This window comes from Agelaius tricolor, unplaced genomic scaffold, assembly GCF_023055355.1.
Source record: "Agelaius tricolor isolate 1412-34295 unplaced genomic scaffold, bAgeTri1.0.p SCAF_1, whole genome shotgun sequence".
Lineage (NCBI taxonomy): Eukaryota > Metazoa > Chordata > Aves > Passeriformes > Icteridae > Agelaius > Agelaius tricolor.
In genome coordinates this window covers 110,449,854-110,466,235 of record NW_027269261.1, presented here as the reverse complement: position 1 = coordinate 110,466,235, position 16,382 = coordinate 110,449,854, and the positions used below count along the sequence as shown (strand labels likewise).

Genomic DNA, 16,382 nt, shown 5'->3' with positions numbered 1-16,382 from the left:
TAAACCTCCTAAGAGTGGTGAGAAAACTCCTAATATGTGAGAGGTCTGATCTGTTGGGAGTTTTTAGATTAAATTTTGGTTTGTATTGAGGTGGTTGCACTGGTGATTGCAAACATGAGGTGCCCAGACTCGCTCCTGAACTCAGTGCTTGCATCCTGAAAAGACAGCACAGTCCAGGCCTGGGTAGGAAATAACCATGGAATTGTAATGTGATCATAAATTACCTCCTCAAAAGTTAAAACAACCACCAACCAGACCAGGTGTTATGGTTGTACTGAATCAGCAAATATTCTCAGTTGCAGTCATGTCAGTGCTCTAGCAAGGGGGGAATTTGGGATCTCAGGAGCTCCCATGGAAGCCATGAGAGCCAGGACTGCATCTGCAGGGTGTCCCTGCTAGGGAGGTCACCTGGGGAATGCCTTGTGTCATCCTCTACAGAGAACAGCTGCAGAGAAAGGGTGGTGAAGCACTGCAACAGGCTGCCCAGGGAAGTGATGGACCCACCATCCCTGAAAGAGTTCCCAAAATACATGGATGTGGCACTGGAGGACATGGCTTAGTGGTGAACACGGTGGTGATGGGTTGGTGGTTGCACATGATTTAGGAGGTCTTTTCCAACCTTAACAATTCCGATCCTTAAGTGCTCCAACAGCTTCTGTGGCAGAAGAGCTGTTGTACCTCAGCCAGCAACAGCTGAAGAACACAGTTCCAACTGCTGAGAGCTTCCCTTCCCTTCCCTTCCCTTCCCTTCCCTTCCCTTCCCTTCCCTTCCCTTCCCTTCCCTTCCCTTCCCTTCCCTTCCCTTCCCTTCCCTTCCCTTCCCTTCCCTTCCCTTCCCTTCCCCTGTGCCATTTGGGACACACAGGGCATCCTTCACTGACTGCCACTTTCCCACCAAATCTCATCCAGCCAAGGCTGCTCAGCTCCTTGGACTTGTGCTTGGAGGAGTTGGAGCTGCACCTCTGGGAGAGCAAGGAACCCCAGATCTCTGTATCATTTTGGGAGCAGCCACATTCTCACCTTTTCCTGGAAGTGAACATTTCTTGCTCCCCATATGGTTTTCAGTCAGAATAGCTGGAAAACTACACACTCAGCTGTGTTTATTTGGTAACACTGTGTGCAACCTATGGTTTTCTCTGATGGCTGTTTTACTGGTAGGCCAACAGTTGGCAGATAGACTGCATTAAATAAAATCAAAAGTATAGGAAAAAAAAATCAACAAAAATAATAATTCTCTTTTTACCTGAAAATAAGTTTAATTTACATGATTTTATGTTTGGTACATAAATCTATTTCCCCTAAAATGGAATTTCTTGGGGAAAAAATAGATTTTTAATTTTTTTTTTTTTTTCCGTGAGGCTTACAGACAATATTTGAGATTAAAAATATATACTTAAACCTCTGTATTGACATGAGATAGGCAGTGACAACCTCATTTGCTGCATCCCTGGGAGTGAGGCCAGGCTGACCCCACGGCCGCTCTTCAGGGAGCTGCAGCTCCCAGGTTCTGCACCCTCGGCGCCGCAGACAGACGGACGTTGTCCCTCCCGCTCCACATGGTGGACACGGGGTTCTCCATGGAGTTGTCAGAGCTGAAGTAGGGAACCTTCCAGGCACAGCAGCACTGCAGCTTCCTCACCTCGCAGCGGAAGGTCTTGCTGAAGATGTAGTAGATGAAAGGGTTGTAGGCCGTGGAGGACTTGGCAAACAGGCAGGGCAGCAGCGTCACCACGGGCTGCAGGGAGTCGCTGGAGTTAAAGATGGACCAGAAACTGGTGGCTGCATAGGGAGTCCAGGAGCTCAGGAATCCCACTGAGATGAGCACAGCCATCTGCAAGGGAACAGAGCTGTTTGCAGCTGGACAGACAGGGCTGGATGCCCTGGCACACGAGGTGTGTGTGGGACACACCTGAACTGCAACACCGACAGCTGTGCTTGCTGGGCCCTCGTGACAAGAGACACCTGGAGGGGCTGGAGCGTGTCCAGAGAAGGGAACTGAGCTGGGAAAGGGCCTGGAGCACAGGTCTGATGAGGACCAGCTGGGATGTTGGGGAAGATGTAACAGGAAAGCCTTATAAATATGATTCCTGGCAAAGGATTTTGAGAATATAGAAACTATAAGTGAGATTGAAATGAAAGCAAGCTTTGAGATACCTTAGTTACTGAACAACTGGAAAACAATGGTGTGGCTGGCTGAAGGTAATCCCCTTTTGATGAAAAAATTCCCTCTGCTTGCAGACAGGCCCAAGGGTCAGAGCAGACCCTATTAGCTTGGCAGAAGGGTCCAAAGAGGAGTTTTTAGGGTTTAAAATGTAACACAGTATGGTAATGTAATGATTCTTATAGGCTGTATGTAAATGCTATAGGATTTGTATATTTTACTAGATTGCTTAGTGAGAATTAGAATATTCAGCACAGAAGAAGACGTATTGTAACGAGAACCTCGCTCTCTTACCCTTTGGCTCTCTTACCCTTTTTTGCTCTTACCCTCTCATCCTCTTTACCCCTCTCTTCTCTCAGGCCTGCTCTGAGCTGTGGCTGGCAGCTCCCAGCCGGGCCCTGCACCCAGGCCCTTTGCAATAAACCCCAGTTCCACCACCTGGCTTCAGAGATCTCTCATCTCCATCCATCCCGACTGTCCTACCCCCGATGCTCCTACACTGGGGGAGCTCAGCCTGGAGGAAAGGAGACTCAGGAGGACCTTATCACTCCCTACAACTCCCTGGATGCTAGAGCCAGGTGGGGATCAGGCTGTGCTCCCAGGTAAAAATTGAAAGGACAAGAGGAAATGCCCTCAGGTTGCACCAGGGGGTGTTTAGATTGGATATTAGGAAGCATTTCTTCATGGGAGGGGTTGTCAGTCATTGGGACAGACTGCCCAGTGCAGTGGTGGAGTGACTGTAATTAGCAATATTAAAAAAAAATGTGTTGCTATGGTACTTAGGGGCATGGTTTAGTGGTGGACTTGTCAGTGCTGAATTAATGGTTGGACCTGATGATCTTAGAGACCTTTTCCAACCTTAATAATTCAGTGATTCTATGACTGGCCTCTAGAAAGCTTGGATCAATTCTTCTTTTCCACAAGAAATGCACAACTGAAGTCCATATTTGGAAAAAAAAATACATGTTAATACTTTATATTAATCTATTAAAATCCTGTTTCCACACAGAATTTCTGTATAGGTGTCTGTAATCCCATGATTCTGTGAGCTGTGCATGAGCAGAGCCAGCTCTCTGCCAGCTCCTGATTACTGCACACTCTTCCCATCACAGGGATAACTCACCAGGGTCAGCTTTTTCTCCAGTTTGGCTGCGTTGGGGATCCTGTCAATATTCTGGATCTCTTGGTATGCTTTATGAACCTTCCAGGCAATCCCCAGGTAACAGGCAACGATGGTCAGTGCAGGCAGCACCGTGCACAGGAGGAACATGCTCAGGATGAAGGAGAAACCATTGGAGGAGTTGTGGAATTTGCTCCAGGCTATGGTACAGGAGATGCCAAAGGGCTCAGGGCCGTAGTAGCCCCAGCCCACCAAGGGCAGGATGGCCCAGAGCAAGGAGTAGAGCCAGATAAAAGCAATCAGGATGCAGACAGTGCTCTTGGTGATTTTGCTACCTGCAAGAAAGAGGAAGAGCAAGCATGAATGGATCCCATGCCAGCCACAAGGGGGTTTGCCATAACTTCTCCTTAGACAGAAGGATGGTGGCGCCAGACACACCTGGGCTGCTGCTGCAGGTCCCTAACCTTGGGGCTTCTAGAGAAGCATTGTCAGAGGATTGGATGAGACCTGAACACAGCCCTCAGTGCTCATCTGGAGCTTAAAAAGGCAGGGAGCTTTACCAGATCAATTTCACCTTGAATGTGCAGTGGTCCCAGCCCAGGAAAGCCAGAAGAATATTCCTTCCTTTAAGTTCCAGTGTATCTGCTTGGATACAAATAGGAAGGGAAGGCGGTTTTGTCAAGGAAAACATTTGTGCTCTCCATTTTCAGGTAGCTTCACTTGGAAAAACTGAGAAGTGAAAAACCTCACTGTTTCATACAGAATTTAATCAGGTCCTGCTGGGAACACCAGGATTTGACACTGCACTAAAAGCTGAGGTTTATTCTGCTGTTACTGACCTGATAACCCACGCCGCATTCCACAAAGCACCTCCCAGAGCAGCCCAGCCCAAACACAGCAGCACCAGGTGACAATATCGGTGATTTACTCACTGTTGGATTTGGATGAGTTGGTGACGAGGAATCGAATCACGGCCATGGCACACAGGGTCATCATGCTGCAGACCCCAAAGAGGAAACCCATCAGGGCATAGTAGACACAGGAGGTGTCTCCCCCCAGCCAGGCATGGTTCCAGGCAGATGCAATGGCCAGGGGGTACATGCTGAGGGCCATGCCAGTGTCTGCCACCGCCAGGTTCACTGTGAGCAGCTCTGGTGGCTTCAGCAGGGACGAGCGTCTCACAGCCGTGGCAAGGACGGCTGAATTCCCAAGGATGGTCAGGATGGCTGAAAGGGAAGGACCAACACAGACAGGAATATCACACAGTTAACACACCCGGGAAATCCACTGGAAGTATGTGAAGTGCCTGAGAGGGGCTACAACAGAGCTGAGGAGGGACTTCTTATAAGATTATGTAGTGATAAGGAATGGATTTAAACTGAAAGAGAGCAGGTTTAAATAAGATATTAGATGTTCTTCCCTGTGAGGATGGGGAGGCCCTGGCACAGGGTACACAGAGAAGCTGTGACTTCTCCATCTCTGGAAGTGTCCAAGGCGGGGTAGGACAGGGCTTGGAGCAATCTGGGATAGTGGGAGGTGTCCCTGCCCATGGCATGGTTTGGAATGTCCTGTCACTGCCTGCCCATGTGAAAAGTCACTTTCTGTCTTTTTTATAAGTTCCCTTTAAGTGCTGGAAGGCCAAAATGAGGTCTCCCTGTAGCCTTTTCCAGAGAGAACCCCCAGCTCTCCCAGTCTGTCTCCAGAGTGAAGGTGCTCCAGCCACCTCCAACTGGAGCCCCAACACTGGGCTCTGAGCTGCCTGGGTGGTGGCCATGTGCTGCCTGGGCAGCTCAGAGCCCTTGCTGGTCCCTGAGAATTAGCATGACTGTTCTGGTGGCTCTGAGAGCAGTGGGACCATGGGAGTTGTTTAGCCAGAGGCTGCAACAGACCCAGAGCTTGCTTTGCAAAAGGAGCTGTCAGACATACATTATTCAGCTGTGCCACAGGGCTTCAAAGTGCTGGTGACAGCAGTTCCAGAAGTACACGCACCAAACAACTCATTTTCTCTCTTCTTTCTAGTGAACATGGTGCTGGAGCAATATTTTGATGAAAGGTTTTCCTGAGAAGGAGTCCTCTAAAGTCAGATGTGGAAGAGGGAGACAGGAAAAGGTTCTGTCCTGTTCCCTTGTGGTTGTGAATGCAGGAAGGCTGCATTTGCCCACAGGTACCACTTAAAGTGCCCACAGAAGAGTTAATAGAGGCCCATGCAATAAAGTGGAATAAATCTATTGGCATAAGTACAAAATCCTCGGAGGTGTCAAGAGGAAGGCTAAACTGAAATGGGGACACCAATCTGAGACCCTCTGTCACTCCTTCATTCCCTTTCTGACCCCACATCTTCATTTGCCACCTCTGGATGCCCTTGAAGGGCTCCCTGAGCTCTCAGGTCTCTGTGTCTGCACACATGGGATGATGCCCTTGGCTGGCAGAGCAGCCTGGGGCTCAGTGGGCAGAGCTCTCTCCACAGGCTGGGACATGGAACCATGGAATCATTGAATCCTTTGGACTGGAAAACACCTCTAAAATCATTGGGTCCAACCACTCCCCAGCACTGACCAGGCCACCTCTAAAGCACGTCCCCAAATGCCACATCCACTCAGCTTTTAAATCCTCCCAGGGATGGTGATTCCACCACTGCCCTGGGCAACCTGTTCCAATGCTTCACAGTCCTTTCCATGAAGAAATGTTTCCTAAAATCCAATCTAAACTTGCCCTGGTGCAACTTGAGGCAATTTCTTCTTGTCCTGTTACTTCTTATCTGGGAGCAGAGCCCGACCCCCCTGGCTGTCCCCTCCTGTCAGGAGTTTTGCAGAGCCACAAGGACCCCCCTGAGCTCCTTTTCTCCAGGCTGAGCCCCTTCCCCAGCTCTCTCAGCCCCTCCTGGTGCTCCAGACCCTTCCCCAGCTCCATTCCCTTCCCTGGACATGCTCCAGCCCCTCATTCTGTTTCTCACAGTGAAGGTCCCAAAACAGAACATCCTCAGGCTTCAGGAGGAAAAATGAACCCAATTCACTTTCTTTGGTAAGAGCCCAGCCCTTACACAAGATGCAGGAAGCAGCTTTGTCATCAGAGGTGACTCCCAGTCCCTCCTTCCCCTTGACAGAAGCTCTTCCCCTCCATCCCACAGCCTGGCTGGCACAGGACAGAACCATAACTGTGGGACAGTGACCAAACAGCTGGTGGTGAAGGCTGCCACCCATGCCCAGGCCTTGTTCCTAATAAAAAACATCATTTCAGGGCACAAACCTGCAGCCCCAGTGAGTGGCAAAGCTATGGATAAATACAGCACCTGATTCAGTTCAGCTCACTGCTTTATTTCTGAGAGTCCCCGCAGGATGCAGTGAACCTGGCTGCCACACAGGGCTCTGGATCCCTGCTGGAAGCTATACCTGGAGTTTCAGTGCCTCAGAGTCCTTTAGGAGAGGTGTGAGACTGCAGCATGGTGGGACACAAACATGGGGAGCTCCAGCCCCCAGCCCTTTTTTGCTGCCCCTTCCCATTGTGCCTTAAGTGCATCTATGTATCTGCATTTCTGAGAGATGGGAGCTGGCATCCTGACTTGAAAAAGCCCTTCATTTTTTGTAAACAGGGATTTTCTCACCCTGAGTTGTGCTCTGCTGGGCAGAACAAGAGGAAATAAGAAGTGCTAAAGTCCAGCTCTTCTGCCCAGAGCCTCAGTATTAAAGCACATGAAAATATAGGTTTGTCTTTCTTATGTCAAACTGAGTTTGTAAGAGAGTTGAAGGAAGGACTCTTAGGAAAAAATCAGGTGGAAAGTATGCCTAAACAAGTTCCACTCCTCTCCAAATCCACGAGGGTAGAAAACAAATGCCTGTGAACATGCAAGAAGCAGACAAGGAAGAACACACTTAAGCAATGGGCTGGTAGCTATCCCCACTTTTATTTAATTTTCAATCTGCCTGCAGCAGGGCAAACAGGCTGCTGCAAACCCCAGAACTGCTGTTTGGAAACCCTTTGCTGTTCTGTAGCAGTGCATCCTGCCCAGACAGAGCAGAATGACACCTCTCCCACCCAGGGCCAGCCCACAGCTGCTTCCCCCTGACCAGTCCCACGGATGGAGCTGCCCTGGCTCAGTTCTCAGGGCTCAGATGCCACAGAAAGTGACAGAAAACTTATTTCAAATCCTGGTGATGCCACAGAGGCAAATTTGTGCTGGCCATTCTTCAGCACCAAAACAAGATTCCAAATCCAAGAGTGGAGAATAATCCTGGCTGCCAACCAACTCCAGGGCACTAAGCAGGGGAAGCTGTGGGGAATACTTGCTGCCATTTCCCTCCAGGTTCTGCTGCCTGACCACAGCACAGACAGGGAATCCCTGTATCCTGTTCCCTGGCTCCAAGCAAACCAGCAGGCTGTGAACTCACCTATGATGAGAAGAAAGACCCCAGCTCCATAATCCACTACTGGGTGGAGTTTGGAAATGTACTGCTCCTCCATGGTCCCTTGGGGAGATGCCTGAAGGTTCTCAATCAAAGGTGAAGGCGCTGCAGGAGCAAAGTGCTCGTCCTCATGGTTTGCCTGCTGCAGGTCAGGGCTGGTGCTGGGTGCTGGCAGTGCAGGGACCCTTCTGCTGCCTCCTTGTGCTGCCTGTGGAGTGGAGGGCAGAAGCCTGGAGTGAGAGGAAGGGTTTTCCCCCGGGAGGCAGAGTGAGAGCCAGGCAGAGCTGCTGCCAGCGCGATCCCGCCTGCCTGGCTGGCAGAGCTTCTCTCCTCCCACCCCTCCTCTCCCACCCTTTTGCTCCTTGGCTTGTCGAGAAGATTCACAATGCAAATCCCCTCAGATGAGCAAAAACCAATTGTTCTTCAACCACCAGCAGCCCTGGGAAATAAAGCCAGGCTGAGGGGGCAGGCAAGGGAAGGAAGGTTGGGAGTTTTGTTTTCCAGCTTTATGGCTGAGTGTGGGAGACAGGAGGTTGGGGCAGGAGTCTCTGAGTGGAAGTGTTAGAGGAAAGGTGTTTGCTGCAGGGGCTCAGCAGACTCAAAGTCTGCTGGAGACAGGACTGTGTGAGCTGCTCCAGTGCAGAACTAGAGGATGCTCTGTCCAGTGTAGTGTACCAGAAGAGAAGCAACCTCTGAGGCCACTCTGTGACACTCCAGAGTTCTGACTTGGCCAGCAGCCACACCTCACCTTTGTGTTTTCCTTCTCCTTATAATATCTGAGCCTAAGATCACCATAATGAGCAGCCTGGTTTAGTGGGTGGCATCTCTGCCCATGGCAGGGGGCTGGAACAAGATGGTCTTTAAGGTCCCTTCCAGCCCAAACCATTCTGTGATTTTGTGATAAGGGATTTTAAAATTCACAAGAGCATGGAGGCATCTCAGGTGTGATTTAGGTGGAATTTAGGTGCTCAAGTATAGCAGTAACAGCCTAAACTTAGGAATCTGGGAAACTTTAAAAGCCTTTCATTTCAGCAGGGTTTTGTAGATCTCCAAGCATGGAGACTCCACAAGAGTTGTTCCAGTGCCTTTTTGCTCTAAGTCTCACACAGTTCAGGAACAAAGACAGCATCCAACTCATGAAATCCAGCAGCTGCTCATGAAATCATGAGCTGCTCAGGGCAGGTGTCCTTCACTGAACATCCTCAGCAGAGGAGATTCAGCTGTAAGAATGTGGGTGGTTGTTGCAATGCTCTCGAACCATGGGTGTACAAGCAAGACTCCATTTAACACAGGAAAGCAGGATATATAGTGTTAATCATAGGAGGAAGTTCTTCTTCTATCAGAACAGAATAAGAAAAGGAAGAGGTGATGTCTCAAAAACATGCCCAGTATGGAGAGTTTCAAGCAGCTTGGTCAATTCAGTGCAGTCTGTGCAAGGAAGAGAGGTTACCATTTGATAGCATTTTGAGGGAGTGTCCTGGTTCTGACCAGGACAGGGTTAATTTTACAGTGGCCAGGAGGGGCATGGCCAGGACCTGGAGGTGATTCCATAGCACCTGGGCAGAACCACAACAAGCAGAAATGTCTGCTAGTGTAGCAAAAGACACAAATCCTGTGGCAGAAAGCAGAAAATTGCCACATTCTGTCACTTCATCCAGCACACAAACCCATTGTATTGGTAAATTAAACAATGCCAGATCACCACAAAGAGGCTGGAATCTGACTGCTCACCTTGCTAAATTCACAGAACAGCTCCTGGCACTGATTTGGGCTGGGCCAGCTGGCACTGTCCAGGCACTGTCCTGTCCTTCCCAGGCTCAAATTGGATAAAACGAGCCCAGGATTGTTCCCCACAAGCAGTAACATCATCAGCTTTGAAAACAAAATGTTTTGTTCCCTGGCACAGATGTTGCCCATGGGTTTTGCTCTTATCTTGAGTGTCAACATTTAGATTGTCAAGGTGAAGCCACTGGATGAGGATTGACTGTTTTAAAGTTCTCAAATAGAGCTTTTAATCCTGATAAAACCCTTTCTTGATAAAATTCCTGGCCTGTACTATGCAGTCATCTCACCTAATGTTTCTTTTTGGTTTTTCTTGGTGAAGCCATGGCAGAGGGCTCAGTTCAAGGAGCCTGATGTCAGCCAGTCCCAGCCAGATCTCCTGCTTCCCCACTTGTTGCATGGTCCATCTTCTCTCTACTGAAATAAAACACTGCCTTTCTTCAGGCAAGCAAGGAGACCAAGGGCAAGATTAAAACATTCTGCTGATAATTTAATTGCTAATTATTATTTAATTACTGGAGGCTCCACTGGCTACATCAGGAGCCCAGTCCTCTGCCAGCTCTTGTGGGCACCTTAGATTACACTGTGTGGCTCTTTCACGCTGGTTTAGATGGCATTTCATTTATTGTGAAACCCTCAGCTTAGCATTCACATGGGGTGGGATTACATCAACAGCCCAGTTACGAAATGGAAGAAAAGAAAATGAATGATTAAAACCAGAAGAGCTGACGGGTCCCAAACCCAGTGCATTATTCATGTGTACTTTAACAATAGCAAGTTGTGCTCATCACCATCTTCCTGCACATCAGATCGAGCCATATGATCTGTTCACAACAGCCTAAGGTTATACATCTTGACAGCCCAGATTTGGGGGGGATCATATTTTAGAATTGTTTTGTGAAGCTTACTTTCGATTTAATAAAGCAGTCATGAAATGAGGCAGATGAAGGATGAAGTTGATACCTACTCATTTCTGAAAGGTTATGTGAAACTTCAAGCAAAAAATGAACTCATCATGAAACTATTATATATCCTTGATATAAATATGGACATACATATTAAAATAGTTCCCATTGCTGGTATAAAACAGGGTATGAGTTGAGGAATTACTTGATGCTTCCAAGTGAGAATTCCCTATGTGTTTATTTTTACTTTCCACAGGGAAAAACATAAAAAGTATTCTGAATCTGTAGGAACAAGGGAATTGCTCTGAATTATCAGTTTGCCACTATGTAGGGTTCATTTTGAGAGATAAAATGTCTCAATGTGTGGAGCTGTTTGGGACATGAATACTGGGTTGTGTTTGGTACCATATACCAAAATCACTGATATTTCCTGATATTTGGGGAGGGCTATGAATCTGGGTCCTTATCAGAAATGTCTATCAAAAATAGTCATGTATCATTTAGAGGAGGACATGACTTTGTTATTCCTGTTTATCTCTGGCTGCTGGGTCCAGATCTTCTCTTTGTAAAGACTCTGAGATCTCGAGTGAGCAGAGAGTGTGCAAACAGTTTGTGGGGACAGGCCCTTCTGAGTGCCCTCTCCTTGCTGCAAAACACATCTGCCATGATGCACAGCTCAGGCTTTTTGATTAAAAAATGCCACCTTTTCCAAACTCCTTGGAGGAGACAACTTCATTGCATTCTCCAGGAATTCCTACAACTTTCTTCCTTTATAACATTCATTTATTTTTGCAGTTTTAATTCTGAAGCTCATCTTTGAGCTGAGACCTTCAGCTGAGCTTCTCTAGCTTTCACCTCTATTTATGAAAATCAGAACCAGCATTTAAGTGGAATTGTCAGTCTCCTGATGAAGTTGTATGTTTTCAACAACTAAATCTTGTTTAAGCTGGTATTTGCAACCTCAAGCATAGTAATTTTTAAATTGTTTTCTTCTGGTTGCCTGCAGTGACTTGCATGTTATTGCCTGAGGGGTTATTTACAAAGTCTAAATTAAGTGTAGGGACACTAAACTCCCTAACTTCCCTTGGCAGGAACTGAAGAATCCCCTTTGATCGATACATTTTGCTCTTTCACTACAACCAGTTTAATACATAAAACTTGGGTGTTGGTAAACCCAGTCCAAGTGAGTAACTTGGGTCACAGCAACACCTGCAGTGCTGCAGGCTGGGGAAAGAGTGTCTGGAAAGCTGGAAAAGGACCTGGGGGCACTGGGGACAGCAGCTGAGCATGAGCCAGGTGTGCCCAGGTGGGCAAGAAGGCAAAAGGCACCTGGGTTGTACCAGCCATGGTGTGGCAGCAGGGCCAGGGCAGGGACTGTCCCCTGTGCCGGGCACTGCTGAGGCCACACCTCAATTGCTGTGCTCAATTTTGGGCCCCTTTGGGACAAAAAAGGCATTGAGGGGCTGGAGTGTGTCCAGGGAAGAGCAATGGAGCTGGGAAAAGGTTGTGGAACTGAAGCCAGAAGCTCACATTTATTAAACAAAGTCATTATTTGTTGAACCATGATATTCACACTGCACTGGTGAAAAAAATACCAGGTATGCAGTGAGGAAATTCACACATGGAGTAAAGATGTCCCTGACGTGACAAACCAGGCAATAGGCTTCCCTCTCAGGGACAATTTTTTTTCCTCCCCAGCATCTCAAATTTGCAATGAAAGGTTCTAATCTGAGTAAACAAGGCAAAGCAGAAACACAGCAGGAGGTGAGAAAGGAGAGATTGGAGGTTAATTCAACATTAAAGTATGAAGAATACTACAGCTGTTTCAGGGGTGTGAGAAGACAGACACTAATACATTAAGAGTGGAAAGGAAATGGCACCATAGGTGCTAAAATAAAATGAAAGCTACTATTGTGTCAAGAAAAGAGAAGAATAAAATGGTGATGGTATGGAATTTGACATTGCCAAGCTGCTCATATTTAATATGATGACCATGTTCCCAGACCTCAGTTTAACACTGGTATGAACAGCAATAACTCTCCATTTTAAAGGGCTCAAAGACAAAACCATGCTCTGTTATGCTGGATATTGGACAAGTAATCACACAGGGACACTTTCTTACAGTTTTTTTCCAACCATTTATTGACATGTAGGTTTTGGTAGCAAGCTCCACTGACTTTTCCTTTGCATTTTGGTCCTGCACTCCATTTATTCATGATTCCTTTGTGTCATTCAAACAATGGGGAAAACCCCCACAATTTGTAGAATGGAGCACACTCTACCCTCTAAAAAGCCAGATTCAACAGATTGGATCATTTAAGATTCTCCAGTTTTGTGTTACTGTAGCATGATAGCAACAAGGATGTGATTGTCTGTGATCCTAAGATCAGAAGTGTTCTGGAAGCAGCAAAACAGCAAACACAGCTGGGAGACAAGGGACCACAGTGTGTGGGGTTGGGACCAAACCTGCCCAGATTCTTCCAGCAGCACTAGGAGCAGCAAGGCCAGCTCTGCAGAGTCTGCCCAGCTTCAGGACTAATCCCAGCTCTGCTCCTTCACATTTTTTTCATTTAACCTAGCACTGATTTGGGCTCACCCCTTCCTCTTTTGAATAACAAAACTCAACCCTCTCCTTTTTGCTAGGAAATCCAGAACCATGCTTAGAACCACTCCAGCAGCACAGGTGAAACTGGTGCTTCTCTTTGTTCCTTAACCTGGATAGCAGGACTAGGATCTGGCAGAATGGAGACAGGACAAAGCAGGCTGTGGTGGGATGTTTGGGATGCAGGGTCACATGGGACAGCAAACACTGCAGGGCTCTCCTGGACACTGACATGAGGACACTGAAATCCTCCCAGTGCTGCCTCTAAAAGAGTTCCCTGATTGCAGCTGGTGTTGCTGTACCTTGCTTCACTGAAGAGGAGAAAGGGGATTTGTTTTGAAGGAAAAGTTTTACATTTATTTAAAGGTAGTCAGAGGTTACCAGAGTGGAAGATGAGATCAGGGTATTTATACAACCTTTGGGGACAGAGCTGATTATATACTGATAATCTTTACCCAAATAGTGTAACCCAGTTGTGTTGATACCATGGGCTCTCTGAACACTGTTTGGGTGCACCCAGCTCTATTCCCTGTTCCAGTTTCTCTGCCAAGGCAGGCATAGAGCAGCCCAGGGATGTGATCCCAGAGCAGGCATGGCTGTGTATCCCACACAGACAGTGGGGATGTTCAAGGGTGCAATCCTATGGCACTACAGATGAACTCAGTGTCACTGCCCTGGCTCTGCTGCTGCCTTCTGTGTGACACTCCTCAAGTCACTTCCTTCCTCTTGCTGCCTCTGACTGACCCTCTGCAATTGTACATTTCCCAAGGTCTGATTGATCTCCAGCTATTTCTGCCCAGTGCCTGGTAACAAAGCAGTGCCGTTGTTGGTTTGTGCCTCTCAGCACCATTGTGACACAACAATAGTTTAAAAAGGCCAATTTTCTTTCATATTAGAATTACTCTTACTAATTTCTAAATAGACCCATGCTGGGAATTCAAAAATGCCAGGATTACAACTTATTATTTAGAGAAAAGAAAAATAGCTGAGACCAAATCCTGTAAAAAAAAATAGAGGCAGATAAGAGTAGAAATTCATGAAGATGCTTCTCTTGGATGGGAAAGAGCAGGTTTCCTTGTTCAATCTGGAATACAGAATTTAATGGAGAAAGAAAAAAGATTGGGAAACAAGGGCACAACAGAGGCTTGATGATATCAAATCTCTTATTAGGTAGAATGGGGAAGACAAAGCTTCTGCTCTGCAATAAACAGTGGTGGCATCACCAGCTCTTTGACAATGACCCTGCTGAGGACAGCATTGAGCAGAGCTGCCTGACTGACAACTATCACAGCAATCTACTGCTGAGGCAACTTCCCTGGATTTTAATTTTCAGTGAAAGACATTGCTTGGAATTTAAGGATCCCCAGCAGCAGGGAGAGTACCAGAAGTCTCATGTCAAGACCCTCTGCCATTTTCTTCATCAAATCATGTTCAGGTTCCTTTTCCAGCCTTCAGATTATAATCATATGAGTGAGAGAAGTCACAGCTGTTCTGTCCTGACTTTCTTTCTGAGGTCTTTTGACACTTTGGGCCAAGTAGAGATTAATTCCCCCTGTACAAAACTGTCAGCTCAAGATGGCTGCAAATATGGCACAGAGTAGGACTGTGAGGGAAAGAAGAAAAACTACTTTCTCAAAATTATTATTTCTTAGTCACTAGCATTTTAATTGCTTGAGTTTTCATGGTTAACTGAACTGCAGCAACACACTGCTTTCAGAGAGCATTTTCCACACCTTGTAAAGTGCTTTATGTTTTACTTCTTTGCACTTCACTCCTTTGCAGTTGTGTGAAATGCCCTTTGCAAGGATATAAGAGATCATTAAACTTGCAAAAAATTAATCCCACAAGTGTTATTGACTTGCAGCCAGGTCCTCTTCTCATTGCTCTTGATACTTGACAGGAAACAGAACTGGGAGTAAGTTACATATTTAGTAGATATTCCCTGCATTCACAGAGAAAAACTTCCAGCTCTTTCCCCCATGTTTACACAGTGCTCAGTTTGTTTTGCTACTATTGAGTTATCCCTCTGCTTGCCTTCCCAGGGCCATTCTACAGTGAAAAACTCCTAAGACAAGAAAGAGCCTCAGAAAAGCATCACTGCAGCCTCCTTCATCTCAGGTAGGGAAGACATCAATTCCTTTGCTGCTCATGTTATCTTCTGTACATCAGAAAAGTATTTTCTTGTTTCTAAGAGGCTGGTTCAGATTATTCTCTAACAGAACGTGCTTAAAAACAGCAACAGCGACTGTGAATACTTCCTGCACTCAATTACACTGAAAAAATGGAGATGAACGTACCCTCAGAAAAAAAAGGCTTGTGGTGAGGGCCCTGGGGCATTCTGGGTTCAGATCTTTGCCTTGCCACAGTCTTCCTGTCACTGCTTTTTGGCCAGGGATTAAATCTTTCTGTGATTTAATGCCCCAGAAATGAACTATGGATGCAAATAAAAGCTTTCTTTTTGATATCCTCTAAATCACTGTCACACATTCATGGGAACAGAATGGTTTGAGTTGGATGGAACCTTGAAGCTCATCTCATTTCAGCCTCTGCTATGGACAGGAACACCTTCCACTATCCCAGGTTGCTCCAAGCCCTGTCCAGCCTGGCATTGGACACTTCCAGGGATGGAGCAGCCACAGCTTCTCTGGGCAGCCTGTGCCAGGGCCTCACAGGGAAGAATTTCTTCCTCATATTTAACCCAAATATAAACTCTGTCAGTTTGAAGCCATTGTCCCCTGACCTGTCACTAAATACCCTTGTAAAAAAATCCCTTTCTGGCTTTCTTGGAAGCCCCCTTTAGGCACTGGAAGGGGCTCAGAGATCTTCCAGAGCCTTCTCTTCCCCAGGTGAACACCCCCAGCTCTCCAGCCTGGCTCCAGAGCAGAGGGGCTCCAGCCCTTGGAGCATCTTTGTGTTCTCCTATGGACCAGCTCCAACATGTGCCTGTCTTTTGTGTGTTGGTGCCCCCAGAGCTGGATGCAGCACTCCAGGTGAAATATCACAAGAGCAAAGCAGAGAGAGAGAGAGAATCCCCTCCCCTGACCCACTGCCCAGGCTGGTTTTGATGCAGCCCAGGTCACAGTTGGCTTTTTGGGCTGCAAGTGCAAGAAGTGACCAGCCATTGCTGTGTCCTGCCTAACTTTTCATGGAGCACCACCCCCAGGTCCTCCTTGGCAGGGCTGCTCTCAATCCATTCTCTGGGTTGATACCAGGGGTTTCCTGACCCAGGTGCAGCACCTTGCATTTGGCCTCATTGAATTTCACGAGGTTTGGTGCTGGGGCCTTTCTGAACCTGGATCAGGATGTGGGGAAAAAAGGTCCCCATGGCTCACTTGGGCTTCTCTGGAAGTGAAACTGAATTTTCTATTCAGTCTGCATTGCAAACATTGTTTGTTTGTTTGCTTGTTTGTTT

At 47.1% G+C, this 16,382-nt stretch overlaps 1 protein-coding gene across 1 annotated transcript; it reads right to left on the bottom strand.

The window, feature by feature from the left end:
• Window positions 1-1,350: 1,350 nt before the first annotated feature.
• Window positions 1,351-7,739, bottom strand: LOC139599754 (opsin-5-like). The gene is made up of 4 exons (XM_071447335.1): window positions 7,667-7,739; window positions 4,214-4,507; window positions 3,285-3,616; window positions 1,351-1,831 (listed from the first exon to the last, which is right to left on the bottom strand). The coding sequence occupies exons 1-4, from the start codon at window positions 7,737-7,739 to the stop codon at window positions 1,484-1,486; spliced, it is 1,047 nt and encodes a 348-aa protein (XP_071303436.1). The 3' UTR covers window positions 1,351-1,483.
• Window positions 7,740-16,382: the final 8,643 nt, after the last annotated feature.

Bases quoted from the DNA above. Each gene is read 5' to 3' on its own strand.
- LOC139599754 (XM_071447335.1), bottom strand. From the start codon at position 7,739: ATGGAGGAGCAGTACATTTCCAAACTCCACCCAGTAGTGGATTATGGA. The intron at 4,508-7,666 runs GTGAGTTCACAG...CTTCCCTTTCAG, and splicing joins GGTCTTTCTTCTCATCATAG to CCATCCTGACCATCCTTGGG. The intron at 3,617-4,213 runs GTGAGTAAATCA...TCTTTCTTGCAG, and splicing joins CAACTCATCCAAATCCAACA to GTAGCAAAATCACCAAGAGC.